The sequence below is a fragment of the Vicia villosa genome, linkage group LG4 (genome assembly GCF_029867415.1).
Source record: "Vicia villosa cultivar HV-30 ecotype Madison, WI linkage group LG4, Vvil1.0, whole genome shotgun sequence".
Classification (NCBI taxonomy): domain Eukaryota; kingdom Viridiplantae; phylum Streptophyta; class Magnoliopsida; order Fabales; family Fabaceae; genus Vicia; species Vicia villosa.
Window position 1 is genome coordinate 155,018,854 of NC_081183.1, and position 19,068 is coordinate 155,037,921.

General features: G+C 34.3%; 1 protein-coding gene and 1 long non-coding RNA gene across 2 annotated transcripts; one reads left to right on the top strand and one right to left on the bottom strand.

Moving 5' to 3' along the window:
- The first annotated feature begins 7,097 nt into the window (after positions 1–7,097).
- On the top strand, positions 7,098–10,901 carry LOC131595602 (eukaryotic translation initiation factor 3 subunit E). The gene is made up of 7 exons (XM_058867994.1): positions 7,098–7,575; positions 8,690–8,917; positions 9,010–9,131; positions 9,311–9,530; positions 9,688–9,830; positions 10,293–10,430; positions 10,652–10,901. Exons 1-7 carry the CDS (start codon positions 7,213–7,215, stop codon positions 10,749–10,751), a joined length of 1,314 nt encoding a protein of 437 aa, XP_058723977.1. The 5' UTR covers positions 7,098–7,212; the 3' UTR covers positions 10,752–10,901.
- A 7,129-nt stretch (positions 10,902–18,030) lies between these two features.
- On the bottom strand, positions 18,031–18,750 carry LOC131600017 (uncharacterized). The gene is made up of 2 exons (XR_009282979.1): positions 18,680–18,750; positions 18,031–18,450 (listed from the first exon to the last, which is right to left on the bottom strand). It is a non-coding gene; the product is annotated as an uncharacterized LOC131600017 (long non-coding RNA).
- Positions 18,751–19,068: the final 318 nt, after the last annotated feature.

Sequence of the window (19,068 nt, forward strand, 5' to 3'; positions counted from 1 at the left end):
ACGTTTTTCTGTGTGTCAATGGTACATTTGTGCAGCATTTGTTTTCATTCCATAGCATATATTATAATTCCCATTATTTAATTGAATAAACAACTAATAATGAATGGTCTCTTCAATTCACTACTTGAATTACTACTTAATTACTTCTATTCAATAAAGCATGATAGGTTATCTCACGTGTGGATTTTAGAATGCTAACATCATTATTCAAGTCAAGTGAGTAAATAAAGAAACACACGAAATGAACAGGAATGAAACATGGCACTTTGGAAAACTACAGTGGCGGTTGAAAAGGGAATTCATTTCCGACATTAAGCTTTGTTTTTTCCAGATTTCAATTCCTCAACAGATCTACTATATTAAACAGAAATCAACCACATAATTAAAATATGTTAACTTACCAATTACCCCATTATACTAACCCACAATGATTAGGGATTCTCCCCCTTACCTCTTGAATTTCTTCAAACCCTAGCTTTTGCTCTTCACCTCTCTTAGCCTCCTTTCTCCACTTTCTCTTCTCTTTAAAAAAATTCAGCAAATGAAATAACAACTCTCCTTCTCATAAAACCCTTACTAACTTAATAACTTATTATCTTAATGGGCTTAAGAAATAACACCCCCAATTTACTTCTACTTCTAATAAATAGGCCCAATTTGATAAAATAAAAATAGTCCAATAAATAATATGCTCCAACAAATAATATTATTATCCTTAATATTATATTCCGATTAATCCAATTAAATCTGACTTTTTTCTCAAATAAGTAAAATTCAATAATAATATTATTTCTAATATTATTTCTCTACATACTCCACTTTATTAATTCTTCGATTAACCGAATAAATTCTAACTTCACTTAATAATTAGAACACGTTTCTCAATAACACCGACGATCCAATTAATTGTCAAACTTCGTCCAAATTAAGTAAATAAATTCTTATTTAATTTAATTAGTCGAATAATAAAATTCAGGCTGTTACATCAAACACCTTCTGATTACTGCCATGGTTAGATCAACCTACTTTAGGATGACTTCCCTTTTCGCAAGAAGATGTGAGCGGTGGAGTGTCGTTTCAAAATCGGTTCAACTATTCAACGAAGGTTGCATGAAATTTATGAAAGAACAATCTGACAAAGCCAACCATCATTGTAACAACCCGATTTTATTAGATATTTTATTTATTAGCTTATTTGTGTTTTATTAATTACTATTTGTTTATTTAATTATTATGTGGTATTACTAATTAATTGAAATATCTAATTATATGCATATTTGTGTTTTATGGTTTAATTAGGATATTAGTAGTATACTATGTATTGGGCCTAATTAATAATTGGATGGATGGGTAATAACATAACTAAGCCCATTAAGAGAAAGATAGTAAGAAGAGGAAAACTAGGGTTTTATAGATAACACAATTTGGGGAAAAGAAGAGAACGAAGAGTAGACGAGAGAAGAGAAGAGGATTGTAGATTTCTTGAAGTTAGAAGGAGAAATTCAAGAGGTAAGGGTTTGAATCCAAGTTCTTATAGTTGCATGATTGGGTAATGTGTGTTTGTGTAATCTTTCATCTCTTCATTTCATAGTTTTGGAAAAATGTTAGGGTTTATGATAAAACAATGAGATTTTATGATTTGTTCATGTTTAATGTGTTGTATGAATGACCCATGGTTAGAAACATGATTAGGAACATCATATGTGTGCCAATTTTTCTTTTAATTGATGTATGGATTGTGTTTGGGTTAATGGGTGTTGTATGAGGGGAATGGGGAAGAAAAATGGTGACTTTCTGAGTTTTACGCAGCATAGGTCGACCTACACTGAGGCATGAGTCGACTTGAGTATCTTAAAACAACAGAAAATCCATTTTCCGTCAGCATGCGTCGACCTATTGGTTCTGTGAGTCGACCCATAGCATCCTTGCGTCGACACATGAGTCGATGAGCACATACCCGAGAGAGATGGAAAACAGTATTGCGTCGACCTATGCTTTCCTTGCGTCGACCTGCAAATTCCATTTTTGAGCAGATTTTGTAAAGACCATAACTTTTGACCCGTAACTCCGTTTTATACGCCGTTCAAAGGGTTAGAAATTTAATGAGATTATCTATGTGATAGTATAGGTTTGGTTGATGTTGAATGGTTTAATTTTGATGTTAATATATGGATAACATGTGACTTACTTATGTGTACATGATGAATTAACGACTTGCGACTAATATTCATAGATGTGTTAAGTGATGATATCCATGATATGTTAGGATGAATGTATATACTATTTAAATGTACCTCGTAGATAATGATCATTTAAATGTATATGTATTGAGATGTGGATTGAATATATGTAAATGCTTTTATGTGCGTTACGTTTTGGTATGTGATGAATAACAACTATTGGTAAGATGTGTGGTAGTATATTCATGATGATTGCGATTGGATATATGATGGTTGTTATGCCTTGTTGTAATTGTTAATTGTGTTGTGAATGTTGTGTACAATTGGCGGATAATTCATAGAGTTGGATTATTATGGTATGCGGTAAGTTAAGATTGATGAGATAATCTTAATTGCATAAATTGTTGGTAATTGTACATACATTCATAGCATGGTCGGCTTTATGGTGGAAGCGGTGGAACTTGGGTTCACATGGTAAGAGACGTTGATCCTTGAATGGAAACAGGCGTAGCAGACGTGATCCTTAATTTGAAATAGGCGTGTTGGCTTTGATCTTGTCCGGATCGGGAGCGTGACTTGGATTCTAGATATTGAATTGGAAGCGGTGAAACATTGGGTTCACATTGGGTATCACATGCATAGATTCACATGGCTTGCATTGAGTCACATTGGTGTTATGTGATATTTGAACATATGTAATTATGTAATTCTTATGTGTGTATGAGATGTGATAAGTGAATTTGGTGATTCATTTGATATGAATCAGGGGCGGAGGCACATTAGTTTCAGGGTGTTCAATTGCACCCCCTCAACTTGTTAATTTATCACCAATATTTATACTGTTTTAGAAATTGCACCCCCTGGAATCTTGTAGTTTGCACCCATTGCATTCATTCACCTTACACATGATTGAGTCAAACTTTCCAATTTTAATTCTCCAGCAAGTTTACACGTGCCATAAATAAATACTAAACTGAACTAGAGAAGACGTAGAGAAGACGAGTATGTTATATTTTGTACATTATAGTACATATATCAATATATGATATATATTCAATAACTGAATCTAGATGATAATTAATTCAAAAATTATAAAGTATTACATTATAGATATAAAAAATTTCCATTATTCTTAATTGTTGCTTTTGTAGAAAAATTATATTTATATTTAGTTTTGATTTTAAATTTAATTCGTAATACTTATTATTTTATAATCAACGCTCTTAATTATTTAATGCAGCAAAAAGATCTGTAAACTAGGACTAATAATTAATGATATTAAATAGAATGATAATTAATTTTATTAAAAATAATAATTTTTAAGAAATGGAGAAAGAAATATATATAAAAAATATTAGTTCCTGATCTTAATTAGAGACTCTTATTAGAGTTATTCTTTGTCTAGAAAATAAATATATTTTACATGTATGTCAAAAATTAAGAAATGAAATATGTCTAATAATATAAGTTTTTACAGTTATTATTTATTTGTATTTATAAAATATACTATATATTAAATTCAAATTGTATTGTAAAACATGAGAAGAATTTAAATATTTGATTAAATCTATATATTAAATTCAACTAATAGTTTAAGGAATAGATCAATTAAATGTAATATCTATAAAGAGGTATTAAGTGAAGTAATTATAATAAAAATTAGTTCTCTAAATAATAACACTAATAATAATAAAATAATAGAAACAATTAATGATGACATTTTAAATATACTTGCACCTGTAACATAAAGTTCTAACGGATCAGAATTTTGGTGACTTTAGTTTTTGGTAATTTTTTCTCTCTATTTCAATAAATTTGTTTTAATTGCATTTTTTATCAAATACATTAAAGTTATGTCACACCAACAATAAAGTCACTCAATCTTTTGAATGACTTAACATTGTGCATGATCCCTATGGTAGAATGAGGAGTTCCATTCTACAAAAAAAAAAAAAGAGGAGTTCCAATGGGTTGTTCTTCATAGCAAAGACAAGGACAAAGACAATCATCCTAAAGTGTGCATTTTCTGAAATGATTTATGAAGTGTGGCGGCTTCATAATGATCTTTGCTTTAGGAATGTTGCTAGAAAATAGAGATGTTGGACCAAAAATTATTGATTCCATTGTGCAAAGACATTGGCTAAAGCCTAAGCTTAGGAAATTTCTTAGCATGCTGATGATGTTTTAGGTGTTTTTGTGGATCTTTGTGGGTTGGATCACTTGATCGACGTGGTTGTATTGTGTTTTTTGAAATTAATAATTTTTTTTTTTTAAAAGTCACTCAATTTTCTTTCCATTCTAGCTTGCACCCCCCGGCCTAAGGTTTTGGCTCCGCCATTGATATGAATAATTGTTGTGTTATAATTGTGATATATGTGATTGAAACATATGTGATGTAGATGTGAAATTATATGTACTTAGAATCTAGATGTTGGTGAAATATGATTATGTACATTGTTTAGTAATCATGTATGATTATGTGGAATTGAATGAACTAGGTTGTATGACATGAACATGTGAGTCTTGATTAATGGCATATGATGCGTGTTTATGTGAAGAGTAATGAATTCTTGAAATGTATTCTTGTTGTGTTTTACATTTCCTATATTATGTTTATCTATAAGAAGTTGAATTCTCACATTTCTGTTTGAATGTTATCCTTTGTTGGTAACGTGCAGGTTTCGCGGATAGTGATGCTTCGAAGGAGGCTTGGCTTAGAGATTTAGATCTCTTGTAGAATGTCGTGACTAATTAGTCACTTGTGCTCTGGTCATATGTAACACATGGGGTTGAGTTTATATTTTATCACTCGTCGTTATGAGACAATTGCCTACTCATATTGTATTTCGTATTTGAATACGTTATTTTGTTAATGTGTGGCCTTGAGCCAAGATGTTGAGACATGGTGGATGATGTATGAGAATCATCCGACGTTACCATTTATTTGATGAGATGATTATTCCGCTGTGATTTGCATGTTATTTTAAATCCCGTGTTATTTGGAAATGACCATTGCATGTTTAAAGATAAAATGTTTGTTTTATTTTGAAATATGTGTAACGCCCTCGTGAGATGCATGCTTCTTTACTCTGATTTACGCAAATGTATGCCTTATTTGTTTAGTATAGAGTTAGGGGTGTTACAATCATCATGTTACATCTTTCGACCGATTCAACCGCATCTTCAGTGTCAAAGAAATATTTAACCACAATGAGGGCCTGCCGAGACAAGAGTACAAGGTTCTGCTAGAAGAAAGGTGGTGCGATTGCGGAAAATGTAAAGCCTTTCGTATGCCTTGCTCCCATGTCATAAAAACATGTTCATATGTCACCGAAATGTCTCAACACTCTTATCTCCCATTTACAAGACTGACACCTAGTTTGGAGTATTCAACAATGCATTTCTAGTGATGGCAAAGGAGGATTACTAGCCTGCGTATAAAGGGGAAGTAGTTTGGCATAATGACATGATGCGAAGAAAGAAAAAGGGCCGACCTAACAACACGCGTATTAGAACCAATATGGATGATCATGAAAAATGGAAATAAAGTGTAGCATATGTCGTCAGGTCGAACACAATAGAAATAATTGTCCTAATCGTGGAGCAACCCCTACCAACCAATAATTATATGTCATGTATTTGTACTATCTTTTGTGAAATCAACTAGACTTTATATATTCGTGAAACATATTGGTATTACAACTAAACAAACAAAAACAAAGATTAAACAACAACAACACAAACAACACTTAAACAACAACAATACAAACAAGCTTAACAACAAACACAGACAAAAATTAACTACATTAATACAACAACATTTTTACGACATCACAACCATGAAAACGATGTCGTTTGTGTCATGCATCATGACCATGACATCAGTGTCGTTCTTAACTTCATCCCACCAATGTTGTATTTTCTCGTGATAATTGATGTCCTCGTTCTCTACCTCTGAATTCGTCCGATGCTTTCACCAACTTCGTACCCCCTGTCTAACCGGCGTATCAACGACCTCTTCAGATTATCCATTGAATGAATGTTCTAAAATTTCATTTTAATCGGATGTTTCACAGTTGAGAAACAAACATGACCATCTCTCTTAAATATCGACAAAGCTTCCATGACAAAAAATCGGAGAGAATGTGAGAAAACAGTGGAGAAAAAATGTGGAAAATGATGGGAGATTGAGAGTATATTTATAGAAAGATCCCTAACACTTAAAAGTCACCCCAAATGACTCATATGTACAAAATATGTACATAGATGCCACCAACATGAAATCCTAGTTTTTCTTCAACTAAGGCGCCACCTGAGGTGACGCATACTCATAAACTTTTACATAATGGCGCCATGTGGTGACGCCTATGAGTAGAACACCTCCAAAACTGGTTACCTAGGTAATTTTTTTTTAAATATGATTTTTTGTATTTGTTTTTTTAAACTGGTTCTTGGTAGGGGTGGCAAAACGGGCCCGGCCCGTTGGGCATGCCCGTTTTACCCGCACTTTAGTGCGGGGCGGGCCAAGGTTTTAGGCCCTCACCCTCTAATGTGACCGCCCCGCCCCGCCCCGTTTTCAACGCGGGCTTTTGCGGGCATGTGCATTTTCATAAATTTTTATGTTTTTAGGCTTAAAAGGTGCAATGCCCGCGGGCTTTGCCTGCCCCGCCCTCACTTTTTTGCGGGCGCGAGACTAGGTTTTAGGCCCGCATCTTTAACTATGCCCGTCCCGCCCCGCCCCGTTTATTTGCGGGCTTTTGCGGGACGGGCTAAACGGGCGCGGACATGCCCGTTTGCCACCCCTAGTTCTTGGCATTTTTTTTTTCTTTTTTTTGTTTGATATATATTTTTCATTTTATAGATAAATAAATAAAATAAACTGGTTTTGTTGTCACAAACAAAAACGTCGCCGTTTCGGATTAGGTTTCTAAACCCTAAACAAAAAACAAAGAGCTTCACTTCTCAGCTTCTTCCCTGTCTCTGGTAACCAGCATCAACAACTTCCGCCGAATCGGCATCAGAACGGAAGAGAATGGCGGAGTACGATCTGACACCGCGGATGGCTCCAAATCTCGACCGACATTTGGTATTCCCTCTTCTAGAGTTTCTCCAAGAGAGACAGCTATACGACGATAACCATATCCTCAAGGCCAAGATTGATCTCTTGAACAACACTAACATGGTTGATTACGCCATGGACATTCACAAGACGCTCTACCACACCGAAGATGTTCCTCAGGATATGGTCGAACGTAGGGCTGATGTTGTCGCTCGTCTCAAGTCTCTTGAAGACGCTGCCGCTCCTCTTGTTGCTTTCCTTCAGAATCCTGCCGCTGTTCAGGAGTTGAGAGCTGATAAACATTACAATCTTCAGATGCTCAATGACAAATACCAGGTTTTGCCCCCTAAGTTCACATAATTAATCAATTACTTTACTATTGTGTTCTAGGAATGTGGTTATTTCTCGGTAGAAATTGGTTCCCCAATATGCCTGCGATTACTTGTGTTTGGATGTCTTTTATTGATGAAATGGGTTTTTTTACTTCTCTTGTTGGACTAGTTTATTGGACTAGTTTATAGTGAAGAAATAATAGTTTTTTAGGATCAACTGTGGTATTTTCTCTAGGGTTGTATGGATTTTTTTTTTGTAGATTAGGGGTCTGTTGGATAAACAGCTTATTTAGAGCTTATAGCACAAGGGCTTATCAAAATAAGCACTTATGAAAAAGCTTGCAAAAGCTAGAAAATAAATTTAAATGATTTTTATATGTACTAGAAATTGTTTTCATAAGTTATCTTTGAGAACTTATAAAAATAAACTCAAAAAAGTTTATGAATAGTGTTATAAGCTGTTTTAATAAGTTCTTCCAAACAGTGTCATAAAACTTATGGCATAAGATAAGCTCAAATAGCCCTAGGACTGTAATACTGGGAATTGAAACTTTTCTTCTTCTGGCAATTATAGATTTAAGTTGCCAAAGGGTAGTGGGTGATCTTATAGCAAGGGGGTATTAGCCAGATAACTTAATTGAGTGCTATTTAAATAATTGTTTATCACATAAGAGTTTATGCATTGTATAACAAGTTATTTCATTACTTGAATATGTGATGAGATACTATTCATAAATCTTCTATAATCTGTTTCTATACAGTATCTTGTCGAGCTTATTTCACAAGCACAAAACAGTTTATGGACATCATAAGCTATTTTATATGCTCTTTCAAAGACTTGCACTAGTACTTATGTCATTAGATAATCATATAAGTTCTTTCAAATGCCCATAATATGGTCTCTTGCTAGTAAGGATCTAAAGCTGTTATGCTATTGACTTAAACTTTAGGTGATTTAACTGCTCTTTGTTTTTGGTATAATGCCACTTTTAACTAAAATAGAATCATAGTAATGTAATCTCCTTCCATTGTTTTTTCAAGCACACTTTTTCTTTTGGAATATGGAATTCTGTTATATCTGAAATCTGATTTCTTAATGGATGATTCTGTTTTAACAGATTGGTGCTGCACAAATAGAGGCATTATACCAATATGCCAAGTTTCAGTTTGAATGTGGAAACTACTCTGGTGCTGCTGACTATCTTTATCAGTACAGAGCATTATGCACAAATAGTGAAAGGAGTTTGAATGCATTGTGGGGAAAGCTGGCAGCTGAAGTATTGATGCAAAACTGGGATATCGCTCTTGAAGAGCTCAACCGCTTGAAGGAAATAATTGACTCAAAGGTTGTTCATCATTTCATCCATCGAGTAGCACCACTTTCTTGCTTGCATTGCTGTTATTAATTTAGAATTACCATTGGTGAATTTTTTTGCAGAATTTTTCATCACCTATTAATCAGGTGCAAAGCAGAATATGGTTGATGCATTGGAGTCTGTTCATCTTTTTCAACCATGACAATGGAAGAACACAAATAATTGATCTGTTTAACCAGGACAAGTATGCATTTTCGACTTATATTCCCTTTCTCTGCATGCCTTTATCAGAGCACAAATATTTCTTATATTTTGTTTTTGTTAATATGCGTAATACTTTGTCAATTGCTTCCGCACTCTGTGGTGACTTTAGTATAATAAATGTTGTTTTGTCTGATATATGTGATATCATTTGTATTGTAGGTATCTTAACGCAATCCAAACTAGTGCTCCACACCTTTTGCGATACTTGGCCACAGCATTTATTGTCAACAAGCGCAGGAGGCCCCAATTCAAAGATTTTATAAAAGTTATTCAGCAAGAGCAGAATTCATACAAGGACCCCATCACCGAGTTTCTGGCTTGTGTTTATGTCAACTATGACTTTGATGGCGCACAAAAGAAGATGAGGGAGTGTGAAGAAGTAAGTTCCCTTTTTGTTGTCTAGCTAATCAATGTCAACTATTGAACTGATGTAAATGCTCATTCAGTGTTTCTTTTTCTATTAGTATGTGTCCAAGTTATGTACTCGCTATACCTTTGCATTGGTTATAATATGCTTACCATTTGTGAAAGTGCAGGTAATTCTCAATGATCCGTTCCTTGGTAAACGAGTTGAAGAAAGCAACTTCTCAACTGTACCACTAAGGGATGAGTTCCTTGAAAATGCTAGGCTATTTATTTTTGAGACATACTGTAGAATACACCAACGCATTGACATGGGGTATGTACCTAGTATCTGATGCAAATACTGTAGTTCCCACTGGGTACAATTTTTTAAAGGCCTCTATTTTTTATCATGAAAAACACACTTCAACTTGTGTGCCATTGATCTTCGATAGTCTTTCAAAATCAAATGCACTAAATAAGGGTCGTGCCCTATGATGCTTTCAACTTGTGTGCCATTGATCTTCGATAGTCTTTCAAAATCAAATGCACTAAATAAGGGTCGTGCCCTATGATGCTTTCAACTTGTATGCCATTGATCTTCGATAGTCTTTCAAAATCAAATGCACTAAATAAGGGCCGTGCCCTACGATGCTTGTTGTGTCTGATTTTTACTATGACGATGATTCCTTCTGGTCTGATTTTACACAACACTACTATATTGGGTACTGGGATTTTAAAGTAGCTGCTACAAATTTAATTATAGGATTGCTCAATTGATGATATTTCTTTAATACAGAGTTCTTGCTGAGAAGCTAAATTTGAATTATGAGGAGGCTGAGAGATGGATTGTGAATCTCATTCGTGGCTCAAAGCTTGATGCCAAAATTGACTCTGAAACTGGGACTGTTATCATGGAACCTAATCATCCAAATGTGTAAGTTGACATTGATTACAAACTTGATATTTAAGGGCTTTTTTAGTCTTATATGTTTTTTTTTTTAATAGGCAATTTGTGCCTAGCAGGATTTGAACCCGAGACATTGAGGGGAGCACACCCTCAAGACTCAAGTTTTCACCACTAGGCCACACACACGCACACTGGTCTTATTTGTTTCCTTTCTAAGACCGCTAATATTTGAAATGCTTCATGTACAGGTATGAGCAGCTGATAGATCATACCAAGGCCCTTAACGGTCGTACTTACAAATTGGTCACTCAGATTCTGGAACACTCACAAGCTCAAGCAGCTCGTTAAACTGTCTAGGTAAACCAAGGAGAGCATCTGTTATATCTTTTTCCTCAATGCAGCAAATTGTTTTTTTGGTATTTAGATTGCATACAAATTCATGGGTTGTAACCTTACTTGAAGGTTGTTTTTCTGATAATTCCTATTGTTTTAACTGTCGATCTAGATGTTTAGTATTTTTAGTTACCATTTTGTTTAATACATTTACCATGAATTTCCTCATTTGACCCTCTAGTTGCACAAGCCTCTGGCATAGTTTTAAATTTCCAACTGTTTTGAGTTTTGACTGGTTCAAATGGAATATAGACCCATCATGATCATGCTATTGGACTGTCCGTTCCATATTACAAGAGAAATTTCATTTTTAAATTCATTGAGTAATTAATATATCTGGTCTATATATAGACTAAATACATTAATTATTCAATGAATTTAAAAAAATAAATTTCTTTTATAATAAGGGACAATATGGGTCTTATAATATGGGACGGAAGGAATATGTAATTAAATTGGTATCAAACCTGTTAGATTGGCGAAAATCGGATATGTGTTGATAAAAAAAAAAAAACAGAAACGACACTAGTGAGAATGTAAGCGATCATACCCAAGTTTTTATAAATGCTCTTTGAATGTAGTATATACTGTGCACTGATAAAATTTAACTATTTTTTAAAAGGAAATTTTCTGATATATTATTAACATTTAAATTGGAGAATAAAATTGTATTTGTATTTTTTTATTACATAAGATTAAAAGTAAAGTTTTTATTATTTTTGATTTTAAAGTATAACATTTATGTTATCGTTATTTTTAATATTTACTGGTTCAATAATCTGGTTCAATAATCATTACTTCTACTATCTACTTCTACTTCTAACATATATTAAAAGATTGACCAAACTTCCTAAATTGCCCTTTCCTCAAAATGAATTTACACTACAAAAAGGACAATTTGGTAACTAACAAAATAACCTTTCATCTTTTTACCTTTTGCACCAAGTGTTCCACTCTCATTGGTCCACCAACTTTCTACAACATAATACACTACCTCATTTCCTCTCTCCTTATAAAGTACAATTTCAATTGATATAGTTGCATATTTATGATTATTATTCATTTACAATTGAATCATTTATTTTAAATTTACATATTTTTAAATATATTTTATACAATATTAAATAAATTTACATGATATTAGGTTGTAGTTTACGGGTCACTATCAACATAATACATATTTTATTTATTTTTTCAAATGTTAAAATTCTTTTTATTCTTTTTCCGTCTCATGGATCAATTTTTTTCTTTGCTTAATTATTTAATAATTAAGTAATTTATTTTAATTTTATTTGTGTAATGTATTTTTTTAATTTTAAAAACATAATACACTACCTCATTCTCTTTCTCTTTATAAAGTACAATTTCAATTGAAAATATAATATAGTTGCATATTTATGATTATTATTCATTTATAATTGAATCGTTCATTTTAAATTTACATGTTTTTAAATATATATGATACAATATTAAATAAATTTACTTGATACTATGTTGTAGTTTACGGGTCACTATCAACATAATACATATTTTATTTATTTTTTCAAATGTTAAAATTCTTTTTATTCTCTTTCCGTCTCATGGATCAATTTTTTCTTTGTATAATTATTTAATAATTAAGTAATTTATTTTAGATTTATTTGTATAATGTATTTTTTTAATTTAATTAGGATGATGAAAAATGTATTTATCTCACGGGTCACTAACAAGAAAATATTTATTTTAGTTAATCAATCATTATTTTAATTCAAGAGACAAAATCTTTATTTTTAAATATTAATTTTTTCTCCATCTCACACTACAAGAATTTTTTTTTGCGACATATAGGTTGCGACATAATTTTAAAAAAATCGGAAACATTGTACGACGGTTGTAGGCCCAACTGCCCTTAAAAGAAAATTGCGACAGTTCAACAACGGTCGCCCCCAAATATATTTATGGTTATTATTTGAAGATTCTAAATTACTACATATTTTTTTAGTTATTAACACAATATCATAATTAAATTACCCATCCTCAAAATATATGTTGTTGAAATTAATTTTTTTAATGGTTAATTTCTATTTTAAATATACAATTTGGTCAAACTTTTTATTTCATATTTTTTTCATATAATTCAAAAAATACTACACCATAAATAATGCACCCGTGCGACAGCACGGGTCTCTGACTAGTTGAATTTTAAAACTTCTTCTAGCATGATCCAACATTATTTAACATGCCACCCCCCAATTAAATATGGCAACAACCCAAATTTTTTTCATCTATCTTTACTCTTGATGAGATACATATAATTGTTGGACGAAATTTTTGGTACACTTGTCAAATTTTCTGTAATATCGGAAATTTGAGTAAAACTGAAATTTTCGGTATGTTTTAATATTGGGTTTTTTCAACGGTTGAGATTTTGCCGACACTTTTGGACGATCGTGGTTGCACCGACATATATGTGTGGTCTAGAATGCACCACCATTTGTATAAATAGGGGTCTTAGGGTTATTGGATAACACATCTCAACAAAATGTCTCTTCCTCATTATTTGATTAAAGTATTTGTGTATTTCAATGGTTGCAACCCTGCCATTCAAACCAAGATTCCAGATTACACATAATCCTTTGCCACCTTGAAAGAAACGTCGAATAATTTGTTGCTTGATTTCGATAACAGAAGGGTGACAAAGATCATGTTTTGGGAGGACTGGATTGATACAAATGGAAGGGTGAAATACAACCTAATCAAGTTGAAGAATAATGAAGATGTGGAAATCATTTCGCCGTAGGATAACTAAAGGTCCGGAGTTGGACGCGCATATCCGAAGATCTGTGGACGACATAATGAAGTGTCTGAAACGTCTAGAGTCATCTGTTAGGGCCTATGTTTTCATGTTTAGGAGTACTGTTCATGTTTGTTGTTTATCATCTGATGTTTGTTAACTATGTTTGTTTGTTATTGATGTTAATTTATTTTCTTTACTTAATCGAAACATGTATTAGCAAAAAAGATGATGCAATAAAAAGATCTGTGTCCAAAATATACAAATAATACAACAATATAAAAATAAATCTACATAGGCCCTCCACGGGCAACATCAGCCAACCTAGCTTATGAACCTCACTATCAGGGTTCACCAAACCCATGAGACTATCGAAGTGAACGACGATGAAATGTAGGCGGCTGTCCTGATCACCTGCAGGAGGTGGAGGTGGAGGTGGTGGTGGTGGATAGGAAGAATCCCTGGTACCTGAAGGCTCTGGAACATCAAATGTTGCGGCAGGTGGTATGACCCTATGGTGTGACACACCGTGGAACAACTCCAGGTATCCATCCTCGCACTGCCCAGGCTTCTGAACTGCAACGACTGTATCAATGATCTCATGGGAGGAGCTGATGATGTGACTCTGAAACCATCAATCAATTCCACAAACTAGAGCCTCTGGAACCAGACGTGGAATGCCCTGTATATAACCATACTGACATAGACACCTCTCAGGCAAGTGTCTGGCCTCATGCTCTCCCATATGACATACCCGAAATATAAGGAAGATACATTAAAAGGACGATGAGAGCCGTGATTTGTATACGGTGTCCAGATGACATCATCCATGGCCAGAGCATCCGGCCTCCGCCTGTACTCAATCAAGCCTCCTGGAATGGCCTGTTTGGCCTTCCACCTCTTTGCACGAGAGTCAGCAGCCGCAACACGTTAGATCTTCCGCTCACCGATGTGATGGAAGTGCTCCTATATCCAACACTGCATAAATAAAAACCATAAAGCTCAGGTAAATTATAATTAAACACAAAAACAATAATAAATTATAATATACATGTAACAAGCTCAGGTAACCAGCAAGCTGTCTGGTGTCAGGACGAGATGCAACATCAAGCGCCGAGTACAACATCGTCAATGTCGCCACTCCCTAAGCCCAACATGGGGTGTCAAGGACGCTGAATAGAGAAAGATAACGAACATCTATATAAACTCCAGACTTGTCCGCAAAGAGAGTACATGCCATTAGATGTAGCATGTACGCGCTAGCGGCAACCTGGTACCTCTCTGCATGCACAATCTCCTGATAAATCCTCCTAAACCAAGACATCCTAAGGTGAAAGCCTCGAGTCTCACCAAACTCACTCAGCACCTCCACCTCACCAATCTCCAACGCATCCACAACCATGCGGACTGCCGTCGCCTGGTCCCTATAAACTAGTGTGGAAAATGTAAAAACAATCAGAATGTGAAATAGGGCATCCACATCATCTAAAGTCACCGTCATCTTCCCAAATGGAAGATGGAAGGATGTTGTCTTCGGATGCCACCTCTCAACAAAAGCTGATAACAGGGAGGCGTTCATCATCGTCAACGAGCATCCAACAAAGTCCATCACATTGAAATCCTGAACTATCCTCCTCTCCTGCTCATACACCGGACTCCCGGGGAAGTTCTTCAACTTCGACCCGTGAGAAGCGACCTTCAACATTGGACGCTCATATAAAAAAATAAAACAATTAAAACAAATTAGTATAAATCAAATCGCGTAATAAACATAAAAATTAAGCACTTAAACAAGACCAATATTACATACCTCTCCCCGCCATATCAAATAAGCGACATGGTTTGCGTATCCAGTCAACACAGACCTGTCAGAATTTCCTCCGGGAAAACCTCCATCATTGTGTATTGATGGTTCTGTAGATGCACATGTGGTGGTGTCTGTATCCTAAACCACGCGCTCCTGACCTAACTGATCCTCAACCACCCGCCCCTGAACCACCTGATCGTGAACCACCGGCTCAACAACTACCTGCTCCTAGACCACCGGCTCAACAACTACCTGCTCCTAGACCACCGGCTCAACAACCACCTGCTCCTCAGTCATCGACTCCTTAATTATCTGCACTTGAACCACTGTCTCCTCCATTACAGTGGATGCTCTACCAGTCTGACGGCGAGGTGCACGGAACCCCGCCACCGTCTGCTGCTCAGTCCTCCGTTTTCGGTTAGAATCAGTCGGAGGAACGCGTCCAACACGTAGCTCAGAGGCATGCGCCTCATTAGCAGCTCTAGCAACCATACCTCTCTATCGGTGGCCCGTCCCGCAATAGAACCGTCCCTGCCTCTGGTCCTCACTGCAAAATTTGAAATTATATATATTTTTAAAATATAAATACCGAAAATTCCCGGTGAACCTGAAATTACAAAATTCCTGTATGATAATTAGTAAATGAAAATACTGTAAATTTCAAAATTTCTGATAACAAATACCGTAAATTTTGAAATTTCTGGTAGCAAATACCGTGAATTTTGGTATTTCCGGTATAAAATACTGGAAACTTACTTGTTTTCGTGAAATATCCGATACGCCTTTGAAATTTTCGGTATTGTCTAAACATTTGAAAAATCCGATTGCTTCCGTAAATTTGAAAAAATGTGGTATTGAAAATTAATTGAACATTTTAATTTTTTCATAGGTTTGGGGGGAATGCCATGTTTAATTTGGGGGTGACATGTTAATTCCTATGGAAATAAAGTGCATTATTTTAGAGAAATCTACTTGCCACCCTTAAAATTAAACCTGCCACCCCCCAAAGCTATGCTTTTACCATTATACCCTTGCTTAAATTCACTAATTTTCAAAAAATTTACGTTTTTACCGGAAATTTGGGGGATATACCGGATTTTTCGAAATTTCCGGTATTTTGCAAAAAAAAAAAACTGTGATACCATAAATTTGAAATTTCCGGTATATACCGGAAATTTAAAATTTTCGGTATGTACCAAAAATTTCAAATTGACTAAAATTTCCGGTACGATGTACCGTAAATTTCCGGTATTTTTTGCAAAAAAAGAAATGTAATACCATAAAATAAAATAAAATCGGTATGTACCGTAAATTTGAAATTTCCGATATACCGGAAATTCTTTATATCTCAACATTTTTCAATAATGATAAAATCGGATTAAAAAATTATGAGGATTGTCAGGTATAAAAAATGATGGTAAGTTAAATTCTCATTATTTTACGTTGGTTTTATTATTCTATTTTTTTATGACAAGGTTTTATTATAATTTTTTACATTATGAATGGATGTTGTAAAGTGTAAGCTAATACTATGTTATTAAAATTTAAAACTTTGTTAAAAACATACTAAAAAATTTGTGTTTGTATGTCTCTTTGCATAAAATTCAAATCTAAAAGGCAAAACACCATTTTGGTGTATCCTAATTTCTTCCAAATTTATCCTATATCAAAAATTTCCTTATAACTAAAATCTCCTCTATTTTTTTGCAAAAAAAGAAATGTAATACCATAAAATAAAATAAAACTGGTATGTACTGTAAATTTGAAATTTCCGATATATCGGAAATTCTTTGTATCTCAACATTTTTTAATAAGGATAAAATCGGATTAAAAAAAATATGAGGATTGCCAGGTATAAAAAAGGATGGCAAGTTAAATTCTCATTATTTTATGTTGGTTTTATTATTCTATTTTTTTTATGACAAGGTTTTATTATAAATTTTTTACATTATAAATGGATGTTGTAAAGTGTAAGCTAATACTATGTTATTAAAATTTAAAACTTTGTTAAAAACATACTAAAAAGATTTGTGTTTGTATGTCTCTTACATAGAATTCAAATCTAAAAGGCAAAACACCATTTTGGTGTATCCTATTTTTCTTCCAATTTTATCCTCAATTCAATAGGCAATTGTTGAATTAAAAATAAAAAATCGAGCAATTTTATTTTTTTGTGGTAGAAGTTTTTAGTCTCACTTAAATTTCTTTTAATTTTGATTTCAGTTCAGATTATTAGTATAGTCTTGCAGACATTAAATTTCTTTTATGAGAAGTCAAAGACACTTTTTTCTCTTGGTGGTTAATTTTTAAATCATTCCTGTTTAAGAATTGTATATCTATTTAGAAAATTTCTTTAGCCACCTCCCTATGGGGTCACCCCCAGCGAAAATCCCAAAATACACCTGTTTCGGAAATGAACTTCCGAAGCGCTTTTTTTTTTTTTATTTTAAAAATTTCCATAATTCGGAAGTGCATCTCCGAAAACACCTCATGGGGGGTGTCTTCGGAGATGAACTTCCGAAAACACCTCATGGGGGTGAATTCGGAAATGAACTTCCGAATTAAGCAGAAACTGTGTTTTTTTTTTAATGTTTTTTCTTAAACTGTCTCGCATTTTAATTAAACGCAAACGCCAAATAAAAATAAGCAACAGATAAACTGAAAATACTAAGATGATAAATCCAATCCAAAAACACTGTGCGAAAGATACAATCCGAAATCAAAACAAAACAAAACAAAACACGTCAAACAAAACAAAAACACGTTATTCTGCCCGACGAGCGTTACAAAATACACATCAAACAAAACAAAAACACGTTATTCTGCCCGACGAGCGAACTCCTCCGAATGAAGATAATTATACCAATCCTCATCCCACTCAGTCTCAGAACCATCAGCGTTGATCATGACTCTCACGCCTGAAGACTGAGCCTGCACGTCCGAGCCATGGACCCCCAGGGGACGAGAAGCAGAACCAGTCAAAACCTTCTTCTTCTCCTTCACCTCCTTCACCTCCTTCACTCCGCGAGAGCACGAGGTTGAAGAACCCTTTCTTCCCTTAGCGCCACCCATTCCTGCGTAAAAATGAAAAAAGAAAGGTCCATGAGACCTCCTTTTATAAAAGAAGAAAGGGGACAAAAACGCTTGGGAAACAGACAAGTCATTAAAGAACAAAGACGTTGGAAACCAGCGACACGCCGTCAAAGAAGTCAGAACGCATGCACACAAACTTCAAAGAAACAGGTACAATAAACAAAGGCATTAAAAATAAAGTACTTGCAAATTAAAATGGACACTCCCTACCCTCTCTAGCCGACGCAGTCTGGGTCTCCCTACCCTGTCTGATGCGTGCTGGTTGGTTGTCTGACATGTTCCTGTAAACAATTGAAATCGATTAATATGCGAGACAAAATAAAAAACTAAAAAATTTGAACTTCTGATACAATTCAGAAGTTCATTTCCGAAAACTGGGATGGAGGTGTTTTCGGAAATGAACTTCCGAAACATCCCTGCGATGGAGTTTTCTGCAACTTCCATGGCAGACCCCAAAATCAAATATAAAACCAATTCAAAAAGCTTCTAAACAATCTAAATACTACTAACAACCAGTCCATATATCATTTATGCAATTGAAACCCTAAATAACATGCATTTGAATAATGAATCTAACAAATTTAAAACTTACAAATTGA

Bases quoted from the DNA above. Each gene is read 5' to 3' on its own strand.
- LOC131595602 (XM_058867994.1), top strand. From the start codon at position 7,213: ATGGCGGAGTACGATCTGACACCGCGGATGGCTCCAAATCTCGACCGA. The intron at 7,576-8,689 runs GTTTTGCCCCCT...CTGTTTTAACAG, and splicing joins TGCTCAATGACAAATACCAG to ATTGGTGCTGCACAAATAGA. The intron at 8,918-9,009 runs GTTGTTCATCAT...ATTTTTTTGCAG, and splicing joins AGGAAATAATTGACTCAAAG to AATTTTTCATCACCTATTAA.